Source organism: Sylvia atricapilla, chromosome Z (genome assembly GCF_009819655.1).
Source record: "Sylvia atricapilla isolate bSylAtr1 chromosome Z, bSylAtr1.pri, whole genome shotgun sequence".
NCBI classification, from domain to species: Eukaryota; Metazoa; Chordata; class Aves; order Passeriformes; family Sylviidae; genus Sylvia; species Sylvia atricapilla.
The window spans coordinates 9,906,439-9,922,962 of record NC_089174.1 but is presented as its reverse complement, the minus strand read 5'-3'; the positions used below and the strand labels follow the sequence as shown (position 1 = coordinate 9,922,962).

Below are 16,524 nucleotides of genomic sequence, written 5' to 3'. Positions count from 1 at the left end.
ATCACATCTGTCAGAGAAAAAATAACAAGGTCCTTTTCAGTGTGGCACATGGCTGATGTGATAGATTGTGTGTCAAATAACTGAGCACAAGGAGATGTCACTGTATCTTTCAAAAGAGGTAGTTTTAACTCTGAGAAGTTGTCTGAATTTATAACATTTGTTATGATTGTTGCATCATTAAGTCCCTCTTGTAGGTCTTATGTCCTTGTTAAAAAATTCTTAGCCTAAGATTTTGGGGAAAAAAGATCCAAACACCAAAAACCGACCAACCGACCAGGAAAAACATTATGTAAAACTGGAGTATTCTGTGTGATTGACATTTCAAAAAGAATTGTCCACTTTAATGTTATTTGTTTGGGGTTTTATCACGACATTTTTAAAAAAAAACCAGTAAGGCCTAATACAAATGTGCCCTTAAATTTTTACAAATTGTAAAAGATTGAACTTCCCTGTTAGTTCTTTATTTGACAACAGAAGAACAATATTGATTTACTCAATAAGCAAGACACAGGTTGCATTTATTGAACTGCTTTACTTTCCTACTCTTCCTGAATATTATTTCTAAATTTAAATAAATGATAAATGGGAATTATTATTTACTGGACTTAGCTTGGAGAAAACATTGCTATGTGGCTGTTGTTTTCCTTTATAGATATTTTTTTGTCAATATAATCTTTCTTTTGAACTCACTGTTGCCCTTACTCAGCATGGCACTTTAATATGTGCTTAAATTTAATCAACAGGGAGCCCTCCCCCTATTCAGCAAAATGTTTGGGCATTGCTGAGTTTTTAGCACACCAGTCAGCTGTAGGTCCTCGTTTGGGTACAAGCTGATCTCAGTGGCCGTGTTCCTGTTGGTCCCATTGTGCAGGGAAGTGGGAACTTGGGTCACCTTATCACATGTCCCTTGTGGATGAGAAGCCACGCACAACGGAGGCCAAGTGAGGTGAAAGTCGTGGTTTAATTCATTGTCAGAGGGGATTGACATCTGTCCCTTCATCCCCCTAACTGGGACCCCACACTGCATTTGATTTATGTTAGGAAGGCTGGGAAAGCTGGAGAAATAAGAAGTTTGCAGCAGTTGCTGCCTCTTGTATCTGCAGCCTTTTCTTAGCCCTCCCATCCCTTTCTCCTGCACTGTCAGGACCATGGCAGCAGAGAGAGGAAAGGACTTGCCTAACAACAAAATACTTGCATCAAGGTGATATTTTGTTAACCACACTAACTTTTCTGGCCCTACATGCCTGCTGCAGGGCACTACAAAGAAATTAGTAAGCTATTCAGGGAGAACTAAGTTTTTAATCAATATATTTATACAAAACTGATATCAGAATCCATTCAGACCATCCAAAATTTACAGAGCAACATACTCTATGATTTAAACTTTATCTCATAGGCTAATTAGGAAATACAATAAACAAACATGACAAAAGGGCTCAATCCCCTCTTTGCCCAGAGAAGTTTATTATGTAAATCCACTTACATAGACCTTATTACCCATAATTTCCAGTTCATACACCTACCCTGCCTGACAGTGAGCGTGCTCATCCTTCCTCCTCTGTCAAGTTATGAGTGTTCCCTGTGTATCCTTGCAAGAAGTATGGAAGTGTCAGTAGTCTACTTGCTCTTGGGCCAGCTTCAAAAGCTTTTTGGGCAAACTGATGTTTTATACCCTCCAGCCTAGAGTTTTGGTCCATACCATTTCCATAAGTTAGTGGATTCTGAGGGAATTGCCAGACAAAGGATAGTGGCAAAACAGAGACAGTGGTTTGAGGTGATAATAGTAGATGAGGTTGTAATGAAACATGGTAGCCTCTGTCTGCCCACCTCTCCTGCTGTCTTTGACCTCATGGTGCTGCTGCCAACATGTATCTGGTCTTAGCATGAGCTGTGGTAGCCAAAACCTGAGCAGGGGTTGAGTGATCAGTCACAAACTATATAGGAAAATGCCCCATCTGACTCTAGATTCAGGCATACACAAGTGTCACTTTGTTTTCAAGGCAGGGCATCCATAGCGTGAAGCAGAAGCTTGCATTTGCATTGCTCTTTCTCGGAATTATCTATTCTGTAGTCAATGTCTTGGGGGTGTTTATCATTCTTTTAAAAGTCAACACAGAAGCTGAAAGAGGTTTAGTGTGATTTCTTCAGCCTGCTGCTGCCTGCAGCTGGTTTCCTTGACAACTTTAATTGTACCCTCTGCCTCCTAAGTGGGGACTTACCCAGATGTGTGGCTGGATACCCAGTACCTACTCATGTGAGTTCAGATTTTGGCCACATTGGTGGCAATAGTACTCAGTTAGAATGGCCCCTCCATGTACTTTCTTTACTTTGGAGCCAGGTTAATCTCCAGAAAGAGATGCTGGATTTCATCTTTTTTCTCCCCAAGAAGATCAAGGTGTACTTGCTCAGGAAACTGAAACGTAACACAAGAATGTCCATAGAAAATTAAATTCAGGGGCAAGCTGGAGAGCTGGAAACTCCTGCAGCTGGCAAGAAGCAGCAATGTGAGGGTAGGATCCTCCTCCCCCTCTTGCCAGCAGATTGATGTGAGGAGAAAGGAGCATCTCTTTGTGGCCATCTCTTTGTAGCTCAAAGAAAGGTTTGGCTGTTCCTCCTTATCACCGTGGGACAGTAATCTAAGGAAGCAAATGTTCCCTGAATAATTCCTGCTCTTCTCTCAAAGCAGTGGGAGAGATGATGGCTGTGATGGCATGAGGCCATGCCTGGGCCAGAGAGAGATGATTTGTTCCATTGCACTCTCTGCCTAGTTCACCTTATTTTGGATGTCACTGCTCTGGACCAGGCTGCCCCAGCCCTTGGAACCCCACCACCATGGGGACATTTTCCAAGTGCCTGCAGGGCATTTCCCTTAAATAATGTTTCTGTGCCTCAAAATGCACAGAAATGAGATTTTCAGAAGGACTTCAGCATTGAGCACAAATTAAAGCCAGCACAAGGCAAGTGTCAAGCTGCTTCTGGAAATCCTGCTAAGCATCTGTCATCACTGTAGGTGCGTTACTGAAAAGCTAAAATCCTTGACTTTCAGTCACACCTGAGCTCTCAATGACTAGGATTTTAAATTCTGACTCAATGGCAGTTCTGAAAATGGGATAAAGGATTTTACTTGATTTAGATGAGGTTAACTTTTTTTGGGGGGTGAGGCAGTAGAGGTAGCAGTTGGGATGTTTTCCTGGATTTTTTTTTTTTTTTTTTTTTTAAGAAAGCTGCTTTCAGTGATTTTGCTTTGCTTGATTCATTTTTGGAACATCTGATAAATTTTTATCAGCAACATTTCAGGCTTGTGTGTGTTTTTTAGTTTTGTTTTTCTCTCTTTGTGGGAGCTGCAGCCAATAGCCCACAAGCAGCCCTTGCAGTGGGTCGTGATTGTGTGATTAAAATTAGCAAGAGTTGGGGCTGTGTGGAATGACAGCAAATGCATTGACTTGTGTTCTTGGCAACAAACTGTCTAGAGGCTTAGTTGCTTTGTTTCATGTTTGGAGTTCTGCTTGCTGTTAGCGTTATTTTTATCCTACTTTTTTTATATGCTATTTGCTCACTTGAGTGAGACAGAAAAACACAAATATCTCATGGCTGTGTGTTTTGTTATGTCTCAGGGCATAAGAAATAGGAGCAGAGCAAGAAAGAAAGTTAAAATTAAGATTGCAAACTACACAAGACAAAAAGAAAAAAAATAAATAAAACAAAAATTCCCACCCCAAAACCTCTAAAGATCTCTTGCATTTTCTTGTTGAGTTTTTGCCAGTCTCTTTTTTTTTTTTTTTTTTATTTTTTGATTGCCAGACTTGCCTTTGTCAGAAAGTTCTTACATGAGTGAAGAGACAACTTAGTCTAAGTTATGTACTGCTGTCATTTATTTTTCCTACACATCCTTACAGCTGCCAGAATATTACTGTAGTGGTTGCATGTGCAGCTCATGGCAGAGGGCCTTGCTTAGGGGAAGAGCACCTCCTTTAGTCTTCTTTTAGGCTTCTTTTAAAAACCTGGGGACTAAATCTAATAAAATATGTATATTATATGGGTGTGCTTTCAGATGCTCTTAAACTGTTATGAAATTAATGTCTGGAGGCTAGTTAGGTTTGATTTCACTATAAATTTATCTTATTAAGAAAATTATTATCACTATCCCAAGCAGGTTTCTTAATTTTCTTCAAAATGCTTTCAGTTCATTAATTCCTGGCTGAGCTTTAATTATGCAAATGTTTGGAAGGCTCATATCCAGTCATGAATCTACTGGCTGCTGGAATAGAGTTTTGAAATATTATAGAATTTTCTGTAATTATGGGGTTTTTTTGATGAGAGAAAATAATTTGGTTTGAATATGTTTTATTTTCATTGCATCCAGTAATTCTCAAGCTAGTCACTGAACTTCATGAGACTTTTATCTAAATTGGATAACATGGTTTAGCATACAGCTAAGCCTATATTCTGTAGAATATCCAAGTAAAGGAGGAGGGAAGAGAAGCCCAGGTACAGTAATTAACCATCTTTATTGATCTTGTTGAACAAAACAAAGCATGGAACCTCTGATCCAGGGGTGCTGGGATATGGCCAGGCGAAAATAAGAGATAATGTACCTGTGGTTTTTGTGGGGGGTAACTTCAGTAGTGGGTAAATCTGTGAAGAATTTCAGTGCCACCAAAGCAGATAAGGGGAACAGAGCCTGAAGCCTCTGATGTGTGAGTGGGACTGCAGGTGTGGGAAACAGGTGATCAGCTCGGTGACAAAGCAAAGCCCAAGCACAGCCTCAGCTGCCCCTGACTGCTCTAGGACAGTGGTGAGCCCTGGGCAGAGGTTTTGTGCTTAGCAACTCAGCCACAGGGCTGGGCTCTGGTTGCAAGGGTGACCTTGTGTGGACACCATTTGCTGCTGTGGCCAGCCTCACATGCCCAGCAACAGCTCAGCCTGGTGTCCAGCATCAGCCAGCCAAGGCAGGACCGTGGTTTGGCTGGGCTGCAGCCCCTCCATCTGCTGCTGGCTCTGCTGTCACTGCCCAGCACAGGAGAGCAGCTCAGAGTCATTGCAGGGCACTTGGAGACAATTGACAATCTCTGCTAACTGCATAGAAGCTACCACACACACACACAGAGATTGTTTTTCCTGAGTCAAGGTCTGTGTTGCCCCTGGCATTTGTTTTGTGGATAAATTGCAGGCATAAGCTCTGTCTCCCATATCTTCCTATCCGGGATGTCCTTCTGAAAGAAAAGGAAATGTATTCTTTGCTTCAGGGTTGTATACAACCCATCCTGCGTTGCCAGGGGAGTTTAAATCACTCTGCTGCTCTTTGGCCACTTCCTAGCACTTGTAAAGCACATTAGAACAATAATGTTCTTGTCAGTGACATGGTGATTTGCCTTGCAAACCTCACAGCCTGGAAAGTCAGCTTCGATTCTACAGACAGCCTGCAGAATACACTTACTGAGAAGTGCTAAGTAACCTGCTTTTCTTGTCCTCTGTCTCAGCAAATCAAAGAAGCAAAACCCGTGAAGTGCCTGCAAAACATCTGCATGTGTCGAGTGGGAAGCTGCTCATTTGGCAGCACTCAGAGTCCTCTCCTAGTCCTACAGGGAAAGAGACACAAGCACCATTATCAGAGAGGAGCTCCAATATGCAAATACATATAAGGGATAAGAGGGGCTTGAAGTGACGGAATGACCTTCTGGTGGCAGCACCGCACACTCATCCTTCCATGTGTGCAGCACACAGCCCTGCAGTAGATAAAAGCAGTGGATTAGCCCCCATTGGAGTGGAAGATGTAAATCCAGCTAGCAACGTGTGCCGATCTGGTTTTGGTGTTGCTCAGTAAAAAAGGAGGCCTTTGGCACTTTCAGTCAGTTCTGCCTCTGCTTGGGAAGGCTCATCTGCTTCAGGTCAAGCTTGTCGAGGGCATTATTTTATCTGGAACAAAAATGCAAGAGAAAAGAGGGGGGAAAATTGTATTTCAAGCCATGGGAAAAAACACAGCGCCCAGGGATTCACAGACAACTTTGGCTGCTTGATGGGGCTGCTCTGAGGGTATGCTTCGTGAGTGAAGCTCTGACTTCCTGGAAGCATATTCTCTATTGTAGGCTTCAAAGCCACAAAATACACCTGCCTGTGCAAAACAAGTGAAGAAAAACGAAACGAAACAAAACAAAACAAAACAAAAAAACCAGAAAAAATGCCTTGACATAACCCATACGTGAAGAGCCTTTATCTTCCGTGCTGGTCAGTCATTCTGCCTTGGCATTTAAGTTTTTAAAAGACAGAACAACTTTTAGGTTTTTTAAGCTTCATTTACTTTATGCTTGAAACATGTCTCGCTCAGGAGGAACTGTGCTGCAGAATTTGTGATTCTCTGTCAAAGCGTGTTGACCCTGCATTAAGCACATTCTGAACCATTCCTGACTAAATTCTTTTGCAGACCCTTTCTCCATCATTAGCCAGTACTCATACCACCATCAGGCAGCTCTTTTGCTTGAATAATTGCATTTAGGTGGAATTCTCTTTGCCAGAAAAAAAAGCTGCTTGAATGTATGGTAGAGTTCACGCAGATTTACTGTGAAAATGGACAGGTGAAAACTGTACAATAAGATATAGCAATAAAATTTTTTACTGCCAGTGGTTGTGTCTTATCAGCTAGGAGTTTGCAACAAGCCTGCTTGACTGACAAGGTAGGGAAAAAGGCTAAAGCAGAGACCTCTGCTGAACCTGGTCCTTTACTGTATCAAGGTGACCCCAGCAAAGCAGAAGACTCAGTGATGTCTGCAAAACAATCTTTTCTACTTTCTTTCCTTGTTTCTTCAAACACTCTCTTAACTGTAGATTCATTAAAAATTCACTAATAATTTTCTCTGTTCCTCAGCAAATTATTTAATTAAGTAAAAAGGCATCTGAAATGTCTATCTGATCTAAACAGAATCCATCTGTAAATGGAAAACTTTCAGGATACTATTCATTCTAGGAATTTTGATGTTGTTAATTAAATGATGCAAGGGGAATATTTCTTAATGAGACCATTAGTAGTGGAACTACTGAAGGTCATGCAGAACAGCAGTAATGATGTGCAAAAGTTTGGGCCTTACCCAAGATGAATTGTTGGAGTTACAAATTGCCTGCCAGTTCCTTCTGCCTGGAACTGTGGCTCAGTGTAATATTGCATGGCTTGGAAGCTAGCCCTAAAACCAGGACCTGCAAAGGGGAACTTTCCATGCTCAGTGCCTGCTTCTCCACATATTCAAGGATATATTTAGGGACCACAAGGAATATTTAGGGACCACAATATTAAAAACCAGGAATTCAGCCTTGTTTTTAATATTGAATTTGAGGGAGAACACAGTGGAACATGCCATGTTCCTTTCTGCATGGGAGTTGGTTGGAGTTCCCTGAACACCTGTAGTAACAGGTTGCTGCTGTAGCTGTCTGGTGATACAGCAGGAGAGGAGAAATCTCCCTTACTTTTCCATATGGGGGCTTATTTTGAGAGATGAAGTGGTTCTGCAAGGAAGCCAGTGTTACCTTTCTGAGGGTGTCCCACTTCCAGAGGCAAAAGGAGTGAAGAGGGTTTTAAACCAGAAGCTATTTCAGACAGCTCCAGAAGAGTAAGATGTCAGCTTGAGGAGAATCAGAACGGCAAGTGAGAGTTTGAGTTTGGATGGGCCCTTGAAGTATCATCAAGCCCCAAGTTGTTTCCACTCCAGGACAGATCAGGTCAACCCAGACCTGCATCATTCTGCTACTGAGATAAAAATTAGTTGTTCCATGAGAAAAAGTTGTTTATGCCACCCTCTGATCAGTGATGGGTTTGCAGATGAGATGGACTGTGGGGTGTTTCAGGTGTTGCTGGTACCAAACTTTGAGCTGAGAATATGAACTCAATCCAGATTCTCCTGTTCATGGTGTTAGTTTATTTAGCTTGTTTCCCTGGTGGCAAAGCTAGGAAATAGATCTGCCCAGGCACATTCAGAGCATGCAGGTTGTCATGGTAAAGGTTCCTGATGCTTTATATTAGGTTTGTTTATTACAGAAGCTGCCTACCAACAGCTGGGGTTTTAAAGTTTTCCTGTCTGTGTAGAAAACTTCTTATTTGTTCAAACCAGACATTATTACCTGAGGGTATTCACCCTGCTCGTATAGAAATCTTATCTCACCTTGGGATATTTTCATTTCTCAGGGCTTCTTTTTTAAGTAAAAGTCTTCTGGTTTGAGGAAAAGAACGTTCTTTAAGATATTTCGCCTGTAACACTTAATGTCCAGCATGGTGTGCCAGGAAAAGGGCAAATACTGTCAATGCTGATAGGCCTCATCTATCCCTTTTCTTTTTCACATTGCTACAATGTCTTTTTCCATTAATATCAAGCATGGATTGAGCAGCCACATGCTAGGAATCACCAAGTGGTATTTAAAAAGATGTGTATTGTGACTCCAAGGCAAGCAGCACAAAAGACCTCACACCATGCAAGCATTCAGCATTTTGGGAAAAGGTGAGGTGGATACAGCCAGAGGCTCCAGTTGTCCCCTCTTTGTGGAGAACACACAGCACCTCACAGGGTTGGGTGAGCTCATACTGGAATTAAATGCCTGCCTAGAAGTGTTTCTGACTCTTCCTCAGTTAGTGAAGTTTGGAGCTTTCTCTGATGGTTGTCAGTGCTGTGGGATGTGCAGATAACTGAATACCCACCCCTTCTTCTCCCTTGTATGTCTGCTCTAGTTGTGTAATCTGCCAGCATCTGCAGTGTCCAGGGGCCAGCTGTGGTGCAGAGTTCATCATGAATATGGAGATAATGAAAGAGTCTGGAAAACATTTTCAGGATAAACATTTTCCATTTTTGTCTTTTGCTATTTGGGAAACAGAGACTCAAGTGCAGCCTTTAAATCTTTTCTTGCTGTATCCTAATGTTTCAAAAGAACTTGTAATTTTGGATCTTGACTTGGAAACAATTTAAAGGCGACTGATTTTCCGTGGCTGGAGTGCTGTGCTTCCTGGCTAATCAGACTCTTTAGACATGTCTTAAATTGGGCACTGAAATAATAGATAGACAAGTGCAAGTGGGTGACTCAGCTCTATGGTGGTTTAGGCAAAGGCACTTAAACACACAGCACTGATATGCTCCAAGTGTGCATACAGCAAGTTATCCCTCCTGGGCAGACAAGAGCTGAATGATTAAGGCACGATAACTCAATCATGGGAAACCATTAGTCCATGCTCATCCAAGTGGTGTGCTCCAAATTAGTAGCCCCTCCTTGAAAAGTGTAGGCCTGTACTATTTCAGCCAAGAGAGTCTCCTGCTGACACGGAGAATACCTGGCAAAACAAAACATTTCTTTTGAATACAGTAAAATTCATTATTTAGGCTTTCCAGGTTTGCTTGAAGCCCTGAAAGGTTCAGCAGAAATCTCCACTGACATTAAATTAGGTCTGTTCTCCCACCTAGGTTGCTGATTCTACCTCCTCCGTAACCCAGAGCACCTGTGTGAAGTAAAATAGGCAAAGAAATGTTGCTGCAGCAGCTGTGTGTGCATACTGATGGAATGGGCATGGTTCACCCAAATTTCCTGACTTATTGGATGTATTTTGTGGTTGTTTTTCAGGTTCTTTTTATTTGTTTGTCTGGTTTTGGGTTTTTTCTTTTTTTCTTTTTTCTTTTTTCTTTTTTCCTTTCTCTTTTCTCTTTTCTCTTTTCTCTTTTTTTCTTTTCTCTTTTTTTCTTCTTTTTTTTTCCTTTATTCTTTTTTTCCTTTTTTTCTTTTTCCTTTTTTCTTTTTCCTTTTTTCTTTTTCCTTTTTTCTTTTTTCTTTTTTCTTCTGCAGGCAGACAACCATCTGTCCTGGCAGTGTAAGCAGAGTCCTGGGGTACTTAGAACATTTAAAACTAACCAATCAAAAACCCAGTTAAATGCTGAATTCTTGAAGAGAGAAGAACTTTAGCTCATTTCCAAGTTTCTTTTTCTTTTTTTTTTTTTTTTTTTTTTTTTTCTTTTTCTTTTTAATGTGTCTTTGCAGAGGTGAAAGGAGGAATTCTTTACTCTATTGCCTAAATAATGCTTTGAAGTTTGGTCCTTAGCCAAAAGCCTGTTGACAGTAACATCAGTGTTGGGCTGACTAGCATCATGTATTTCTTGGGAATCTTAAAGAGGTCTCTGAGCAGCTCACCAAGGCTTGATTATCATTTGATTTCTATCTAAGTGAGGAAGGAATTTTTTCTCTGTCCCTTTAAGGTTGGATAAGGAGCAGTCATTCAGTGATTTACCTGCTTCTTAGGGACAAATCTCTAGTCCTGGTAGAGATCCCAGGATTCTGACAAGGAAGTCACCCCTTTGTTTTTAACAACCAGTCTGGTGTCACCTTATGTTGCACCATTCCCATACCTTCTCATTGCTCATGTACTATTTTTCTCAGAAAAATTAAATGGTAGATAACCTCAGAGTTTCGTTTTACAGCTATTTCCTGTAGATGCAAATCAACATCACTCTTTTCCCCATGGTTTATAGCTATTCTTTCTTTTGTTTCCCCCCTCCAGTTTTTCATAAGGACGTTTATCTGAGCTGTTGATATTCCTTATAATAATTACCTCACTAGTAGGTATGACAAAGTCTAATCTTCTCTCTTCCTTTTGTTTCCTCAGGAAATCCACTGACTGTGGCCTGCAAAGCTTTCTTTGGCTTCAGTGGAGAATCAGGCCCCATGATCTACTGGATGAAAGGGGAAAAATTCATAGAAGAACTAGAAGGTCACATTAGAGAAGGAGAAGTCAGGTACTTTTTGGATTATTCACTATTAGAAACACAATATGTCCCACAGGCCTCTTGGGTTGACAAGCCTTTAATTGAAACTGGAAATAATTTTCTGTCCAAAGAGTGATTGATGACTTGGAGCCAGGGCTGTATGAGTTGCTCCCTTTCCTCTGTTATGAGTACAGTCTGAAGACAGAGTAGCTTGTGTGTGTGCCTGAAAATCTGTTACCAAATTTCCCTGATGGTTGGTAGCTGAAGCATCTCCCAAGTGTTCTGGGGGTTGATTTTAGCCCTGTGTGGGAATTGTGCTGTCCACTGCAGCCATCCCATGGGACCTGCTTTGGCAAGATAACAGCCATTTCAGCACCACTGTTAATCTTAAATCTTTCAGTGCCACTGTTAATGTTAAAGACAAATTGTCTCCTGTCAAAGTCACCACACTTCTTTCTCTTCTCCTGATGTGTTGTGTGTGTGATACAGCTCTTGGTGTGCCTTACCCAGAGCATTCAAGAGGCAGTGTTTGTTCCCTCAGGCTTAACAGAGAAAAGGGAGAGAAAAGAGTGGCTGTGTCCAATATTCAACTTATGCTTTGCTTTTATTCAGGTGCTGTTATCACCTGATATAAGTTGTAAAGAAAACACACTTGTATCCCCATGAACTTCCATGGAATTTGCACCTAACAGCACCTTATTCTCTTCCTTAATAATTACCTGATTATTGGTTTTTGAGCAAAGACTAAGTTATGGTTTTACTGTAGGCAAGGTGGCCCCAGCTACTATAAATACAATTAATATAGATTATGATACAATGAATATTGATTATAAAGAAAGCCAAGTTTTTTTCACTTTCCAGTGCACATTTTTTTAATCTTGTATCTGAGTTTTTTGTTTCTTGTAAAGATGATTTTGGAGTGCAAGTGGAGAGAGGTTCCTTTCCTTTATTGCTTGATCAATAGGGTGCCATTATTATCAGCCATTTAGCCACGAGTTATTAAGATACACTTAATTGCACACAGATTAAATTTATCTTATATTGCCATTGTACAGTCCTCTTTTGTGCTTGCAACCACAAAAAGCAATTATTGGAAACTTGTGCTGTTGTAAGTAATCAGCACTTAATGACGTTGTGTTCTCTCTGGTGTGTATATTTATGATCAGAGTGATTTTGATCATGTTCTTCCTTTGCATCAGGACAATTTGAGGTTTGTATTTGAAGAGTGCTCCAGCTTTAGCGCAGTTCTGAAAGTTTCCTTTATGTTTGAAAAGGCTGTTACTTGTCCTTCATTGGATCATCTCAGTGCACATTCGTGTTTCAAATTAATTTGTGAAAAGTCGTTTTTCTCATTCCACTAAAGTGCTTTGACTCAGTTTACAGACCCTTCACAATTCAGTGAATCTTCACTTCAGCAAAGCTACGTATCACATACCTAATCTCCCATGATCACTGCCAGCCCTTAAAACAGCATTTTCCAAAACATACTGCATCATTATCAGCAGTACTCCGGTCCATCCTTTTTTTTTTAATTTAGAAGTAGCTATGGCAACTGAAGTGGTAACTTTTTGCCAATGATTTTTTTTGCTCATAAAAGCTCTTGTTCTTGTGTTCCATTACAGGTATGCTGCTTCAGGGGAACTAAGCAGCACTAATTGTTCTGTCAGTGCCCTGAGGCAGCTCACGTCTTCCACCCAGCTGTATTTATTGATGTATTTTAAAATTGTCATGTATGATTCAGATTTGATGAGCCGTGAAGTTGCTGGTTAGATGCCTTTTTGATCAGTTTGTTTCTCTATGGTGTTACCAGGACATTTCATTTTGAGAAGCTAAGAGTTATACAGAATTGCTACAACCAGAACAAGATTGGTTGATCCTTTGGTGCATTTTAACTCTGCATCCCCTTTCTTGAATTAATTCACAAATTTAGTAGCACTCTGAATTTATGGTGCTGTCCTTACCCTGGACTGTGCCCTGTCCACTGTGTTGCTGGATTTGCTGTGTGAGATGAGAATTCAGATTTGCAAATGAATGATGTGTCAGAGCACAAACCACCCATCCCCAGTGTGCATGGTTAGCACTCACTGTGCTGTCACGAAAGCACTGAAAAAAGGATGTATGTAACCTGTAAGCATTCCTGTTCAAACCAAATCTGTGGAAAGCACACTTCACCAAGAGTAATATTTGTGCAGCTCTGGGCTTTTCAGTATTTATTAGACCTTTTTACAAAGCCTCATAATAAAAAGTAACTAATCAGCATTGCAGGGTTTGGAGGCAATGACACCCTGTCTGAGCTGTCCTCTTGCCTTCCTTTGAATTAAGATCCTCAGGTGTTAGACATGCGTGGGGGGAAAGGAGGAAGAGACTTTGCTTGCCAGGTGTGTTTTTCACAGCAGTAATAAAAATGTCACATAAAGTGAACCAGAGTAATTAAAGAAGGAATCAGTCTTTAAGCATGTCTGCAGAGTTGTCAGTTGTACCTAATTATCAAAGCAGCCCACAGCAAATTTCAACACCGGCTCTCTGCCATGGCAAAGTATTTTCAGACATAAATATTGCTCTCTCAGCCAACTATGAGTTGCTTTTTTTTCTTATTCAGGCAACACTGCAGAATAGTCAAAATGCTCCTCTCGTAAAGTATGTTTGTCCTTGTTTTGTCTCCCTTGTCCATTTTTAAAGTATAAATACTTCAGCTCATCCTAGAGGCATGAAAAGAGGTGAATGGAGACATTTTGAATGGCAGCCTTATTTCTTCTGATTGATTTATCACCCACAGAAGTCAACAGATGGTTATGAAATGCTCAGACAAGATGAGGATGTTGTTTTCTATTAGGAAGGGGTGCTGGGGGCAGGAGGCAGAACTCCCATAGCTGCCTGGCTGATGTGCTGTGTACTTTGCAGAGAAGTATGGAAGCAACATCCCTCTCCTGAAAAGCTTATACTACCCAAGCAGACAAATTCAGGGCAGAGAACAAGAAGCATAGTACAGGAAAGCAAGAGGGAAGGTCCCTGTCGTGCTGCCAGCTGAATGACTTTGCTTTGGGAGAGGTGCTTGTGTACACACAGATCTGTCCTTCCATCTGCAGCCTGTTTTTAAGGAGTGGAAGGAGGGGAGCAGATTTCATAACCCTGTTCACAGTCCAGATCCTCAGATTTATAAAAATGAAAGTTCACTTTTTTGTAAGTCCCAACTCTCATGCAGGTTGGCAAAGGTTTGCAATTAGTGCCTCAGTCTTGCAGAGAGACCCAAGTGAAACTTTCGTGTGGCCTTGGTATCTGTGGTCATAAAAAGACTGAAAATTTCAGGAAAATACAGTCTCAAAGTAGAAGTGTTTTAAATTCAGATTCAACTTAGTGCACACAGGCACTGGGAAAATATAACCAAGTATTTGAAAAATCCAAACTATTGCATAATTTTCAAAGAAAGCGTTTCTATTCTCTAATGACATTTCCTTTTTAAAATTCATATTCTTACCTGAATATTATTCACTAGACAAAATGTTTTGTCTCAGATCAAATAGAATGCTTCAGCCTGAAGAAGAAGAAGGCATTGAGCGTTGTTTTTACATCACCCATCTTTTATTTCTCTCTTTCTATCCTTTTTGTTGTGAGTTGTCAAGTACCATTGATTTAGCTATGCATTAAATGTTGTAATTACTCTTACAGTTTGTTCAGCAACCCAGAAAGAGTGATTTATTATTTTCTCAACTTGTGGGAGCTGGCATGTGTTGACAGTGATGCTGGTGAAGTTTTCCCCACCTCAGATAGGTGCTTCATCTTCTGAGAGTGCAGCAAATGCTGTTGCTCCTTTAAGGTTTTACTTGTTGATATTGTATTCCTTTTCTAACCCAAAAATATTGTGATCCATCTTCTCTGAAGCAACCACAACAATTAATTAATTAAGGGATGTTAATGTATTTAAAAAATAGAGATGACCAACTGTGCATTTCTGAGGCAATAATGTAAGGGTAGAGTAGTGGTTTGAAGGAAAAAATAAGAAAAATGAAAAAGCAGGAATAAAAGGTTCAACACCACTAAGAGCTTTCTGCACGTTGCTGCCAGCATAATGTTTAAATGTTTGTCAGCATTTTCATGATAGATCCCACTCTAACGAGTCCCCTTACTAAAAACTGCTATTAGGAGATAGGAAGAAAAAAAATTCTCAGTCCAAATATATAGGATATTCTTTTTTTTATGAAGGCTCATCTTTAGCTGATCATGTATTATTACAATTTAGGTTGGGGATCAGTTATTTTATCTGACATACATGTAGTTTACATATAGATAAAAATAACAGTTTATTTTATCTTAACTGTAACCTATGATACAGGTTACAGTTCAGATAAACTGGAAGGGGAAGGGTTGTGTAAAATATCCTGATTACAGTAAACAAGAAAATCTGAACATTCACAGAATGCTCCAGATTAGTTTCCCAGATATCTTCTCTGTTAATGATTATATTGTTCCTTGAAGCATGATTTGTAGACAATAGTTTTTTTTGGCATAGTTTACCAGCAGAGAAGAGTGGGTTTCTTGAGTCTTTATGGATATAGCAGAATAATAGGTAAATTAAAATTTATTTATCTCGTGCCCAGTGATTTAGGCTGAGTATGCAAATGGACCAGGCTTTCTGAGGAGGGTTTTTCTGGCCAGAAATTATGTAAATTCGACCTTTCTTCCATTATTTCACCTAGACCAGGACTAAAAAAAAGGAAAAAGAAAAAAGAAAAAAAAATGGCAAAAAGAAACATAACCAATGAGAGTGAATTTGGAAAAAAATAAATAAATATACAATCCAAGTTTCCAAATGCAACACATACACCTCCCCCTGTTTTTAAATTAATGCTTTTCCATTTGCTTTTTTCCAAGTTATGCTGCCACGGTGAAGGAGGCTGAATAGTTGTGAATGCTCTGGTACCTCTTTTGAGTTACTGCAGAGATGTGTTTATGGCAGTCAGACTTGCATTTTTTTGATTGTCTAGTGCAGTGCCCTCATACTTCTCTTTTGATTTGTTTTCTGTTTGTTTGGAGTTCTGTGGACATCATGTGAAATCACTCTGCATAAGGAAATGTGTGTACACGAAATGTCTTTGTTTTATAACCGAGAAGCTTGGGGTTTGCCATTACTGACACATGTGAAGTAGCTTCCACCCAGAGCAGGCAGCACTCTGGTTCCTCTCTTATTGTGTAGTTTCCTCCTTTAGGTCTCAGGAGAAAATGTTTCTTTTTTGGTGAACCTGGGTTTTATTTATATCCTTACCTCACAGTTCTTTTCAGAGAACAGACTCACTGAGGTACCAGGTACAGTGGTGAGTTCACAGGGGACTGTGAGGGCACCCCACATTTTCTGTTTACCCTCTTGTGCAGCATTACACAAACAGGATCAAATTAACCTGGTGGGTTTTACATGACATTTCCCTGCTCAAAGGGGCAGCAACTTTTTCTTGAGCAAGTGATAAGCCTTTTGAGAGAATAGGGTATTGTTTTTTTGGGCTTAATATCAGCAGCAGAAAACTTGCATTTATTTTGCATTCTTTTTAATGTTCACATGAGAACAATGGCATGAATGTACCTCTGGCCTGAAAGTCTGCTAGAACTTTTATTCCATTTGTGGGAATTTTGCATGTCCCCTCTTTCCTCTCAAAAGAGCAGAGAGCTCTTGTTCTTGACACTGTTCTCCTTAAAAGTCAGGATCTAGCCCCAGAAAACAGAGGAAAATTCCAGAGAGTACCAAAGCTCTTTTTGTTGATTTTCCTGACTGAATTAAAATGCATCACAATACCCAGCCTTTAAACTTCCCTGT

The 16,524-nt window shown here is 40.3% G+C and overlaps 1 protein-coding gene across 1 annotated transcript in view; it reads left to right on the top strand.

The window, feature by feature from the left end:
• The window catches only part of IL1RAPL2 (interleukin 1 receptor accessory protein like 2), a 371,347-nt gene that overhangs the window by 335,285 nt on the left and 19,538 nt on the right, over positions 1-16,524 (top strand). The window contains exon 8 of the mRNA XM_066338795.1: positions 10,622-10,751. Coding sequence (XP_066194892.1) covers positions 10,622-10,751 — 130 coding nt within the window. The remainder of the gene's footprint in view (positions 1-10,621; positions 10,752-16,524) is intronic.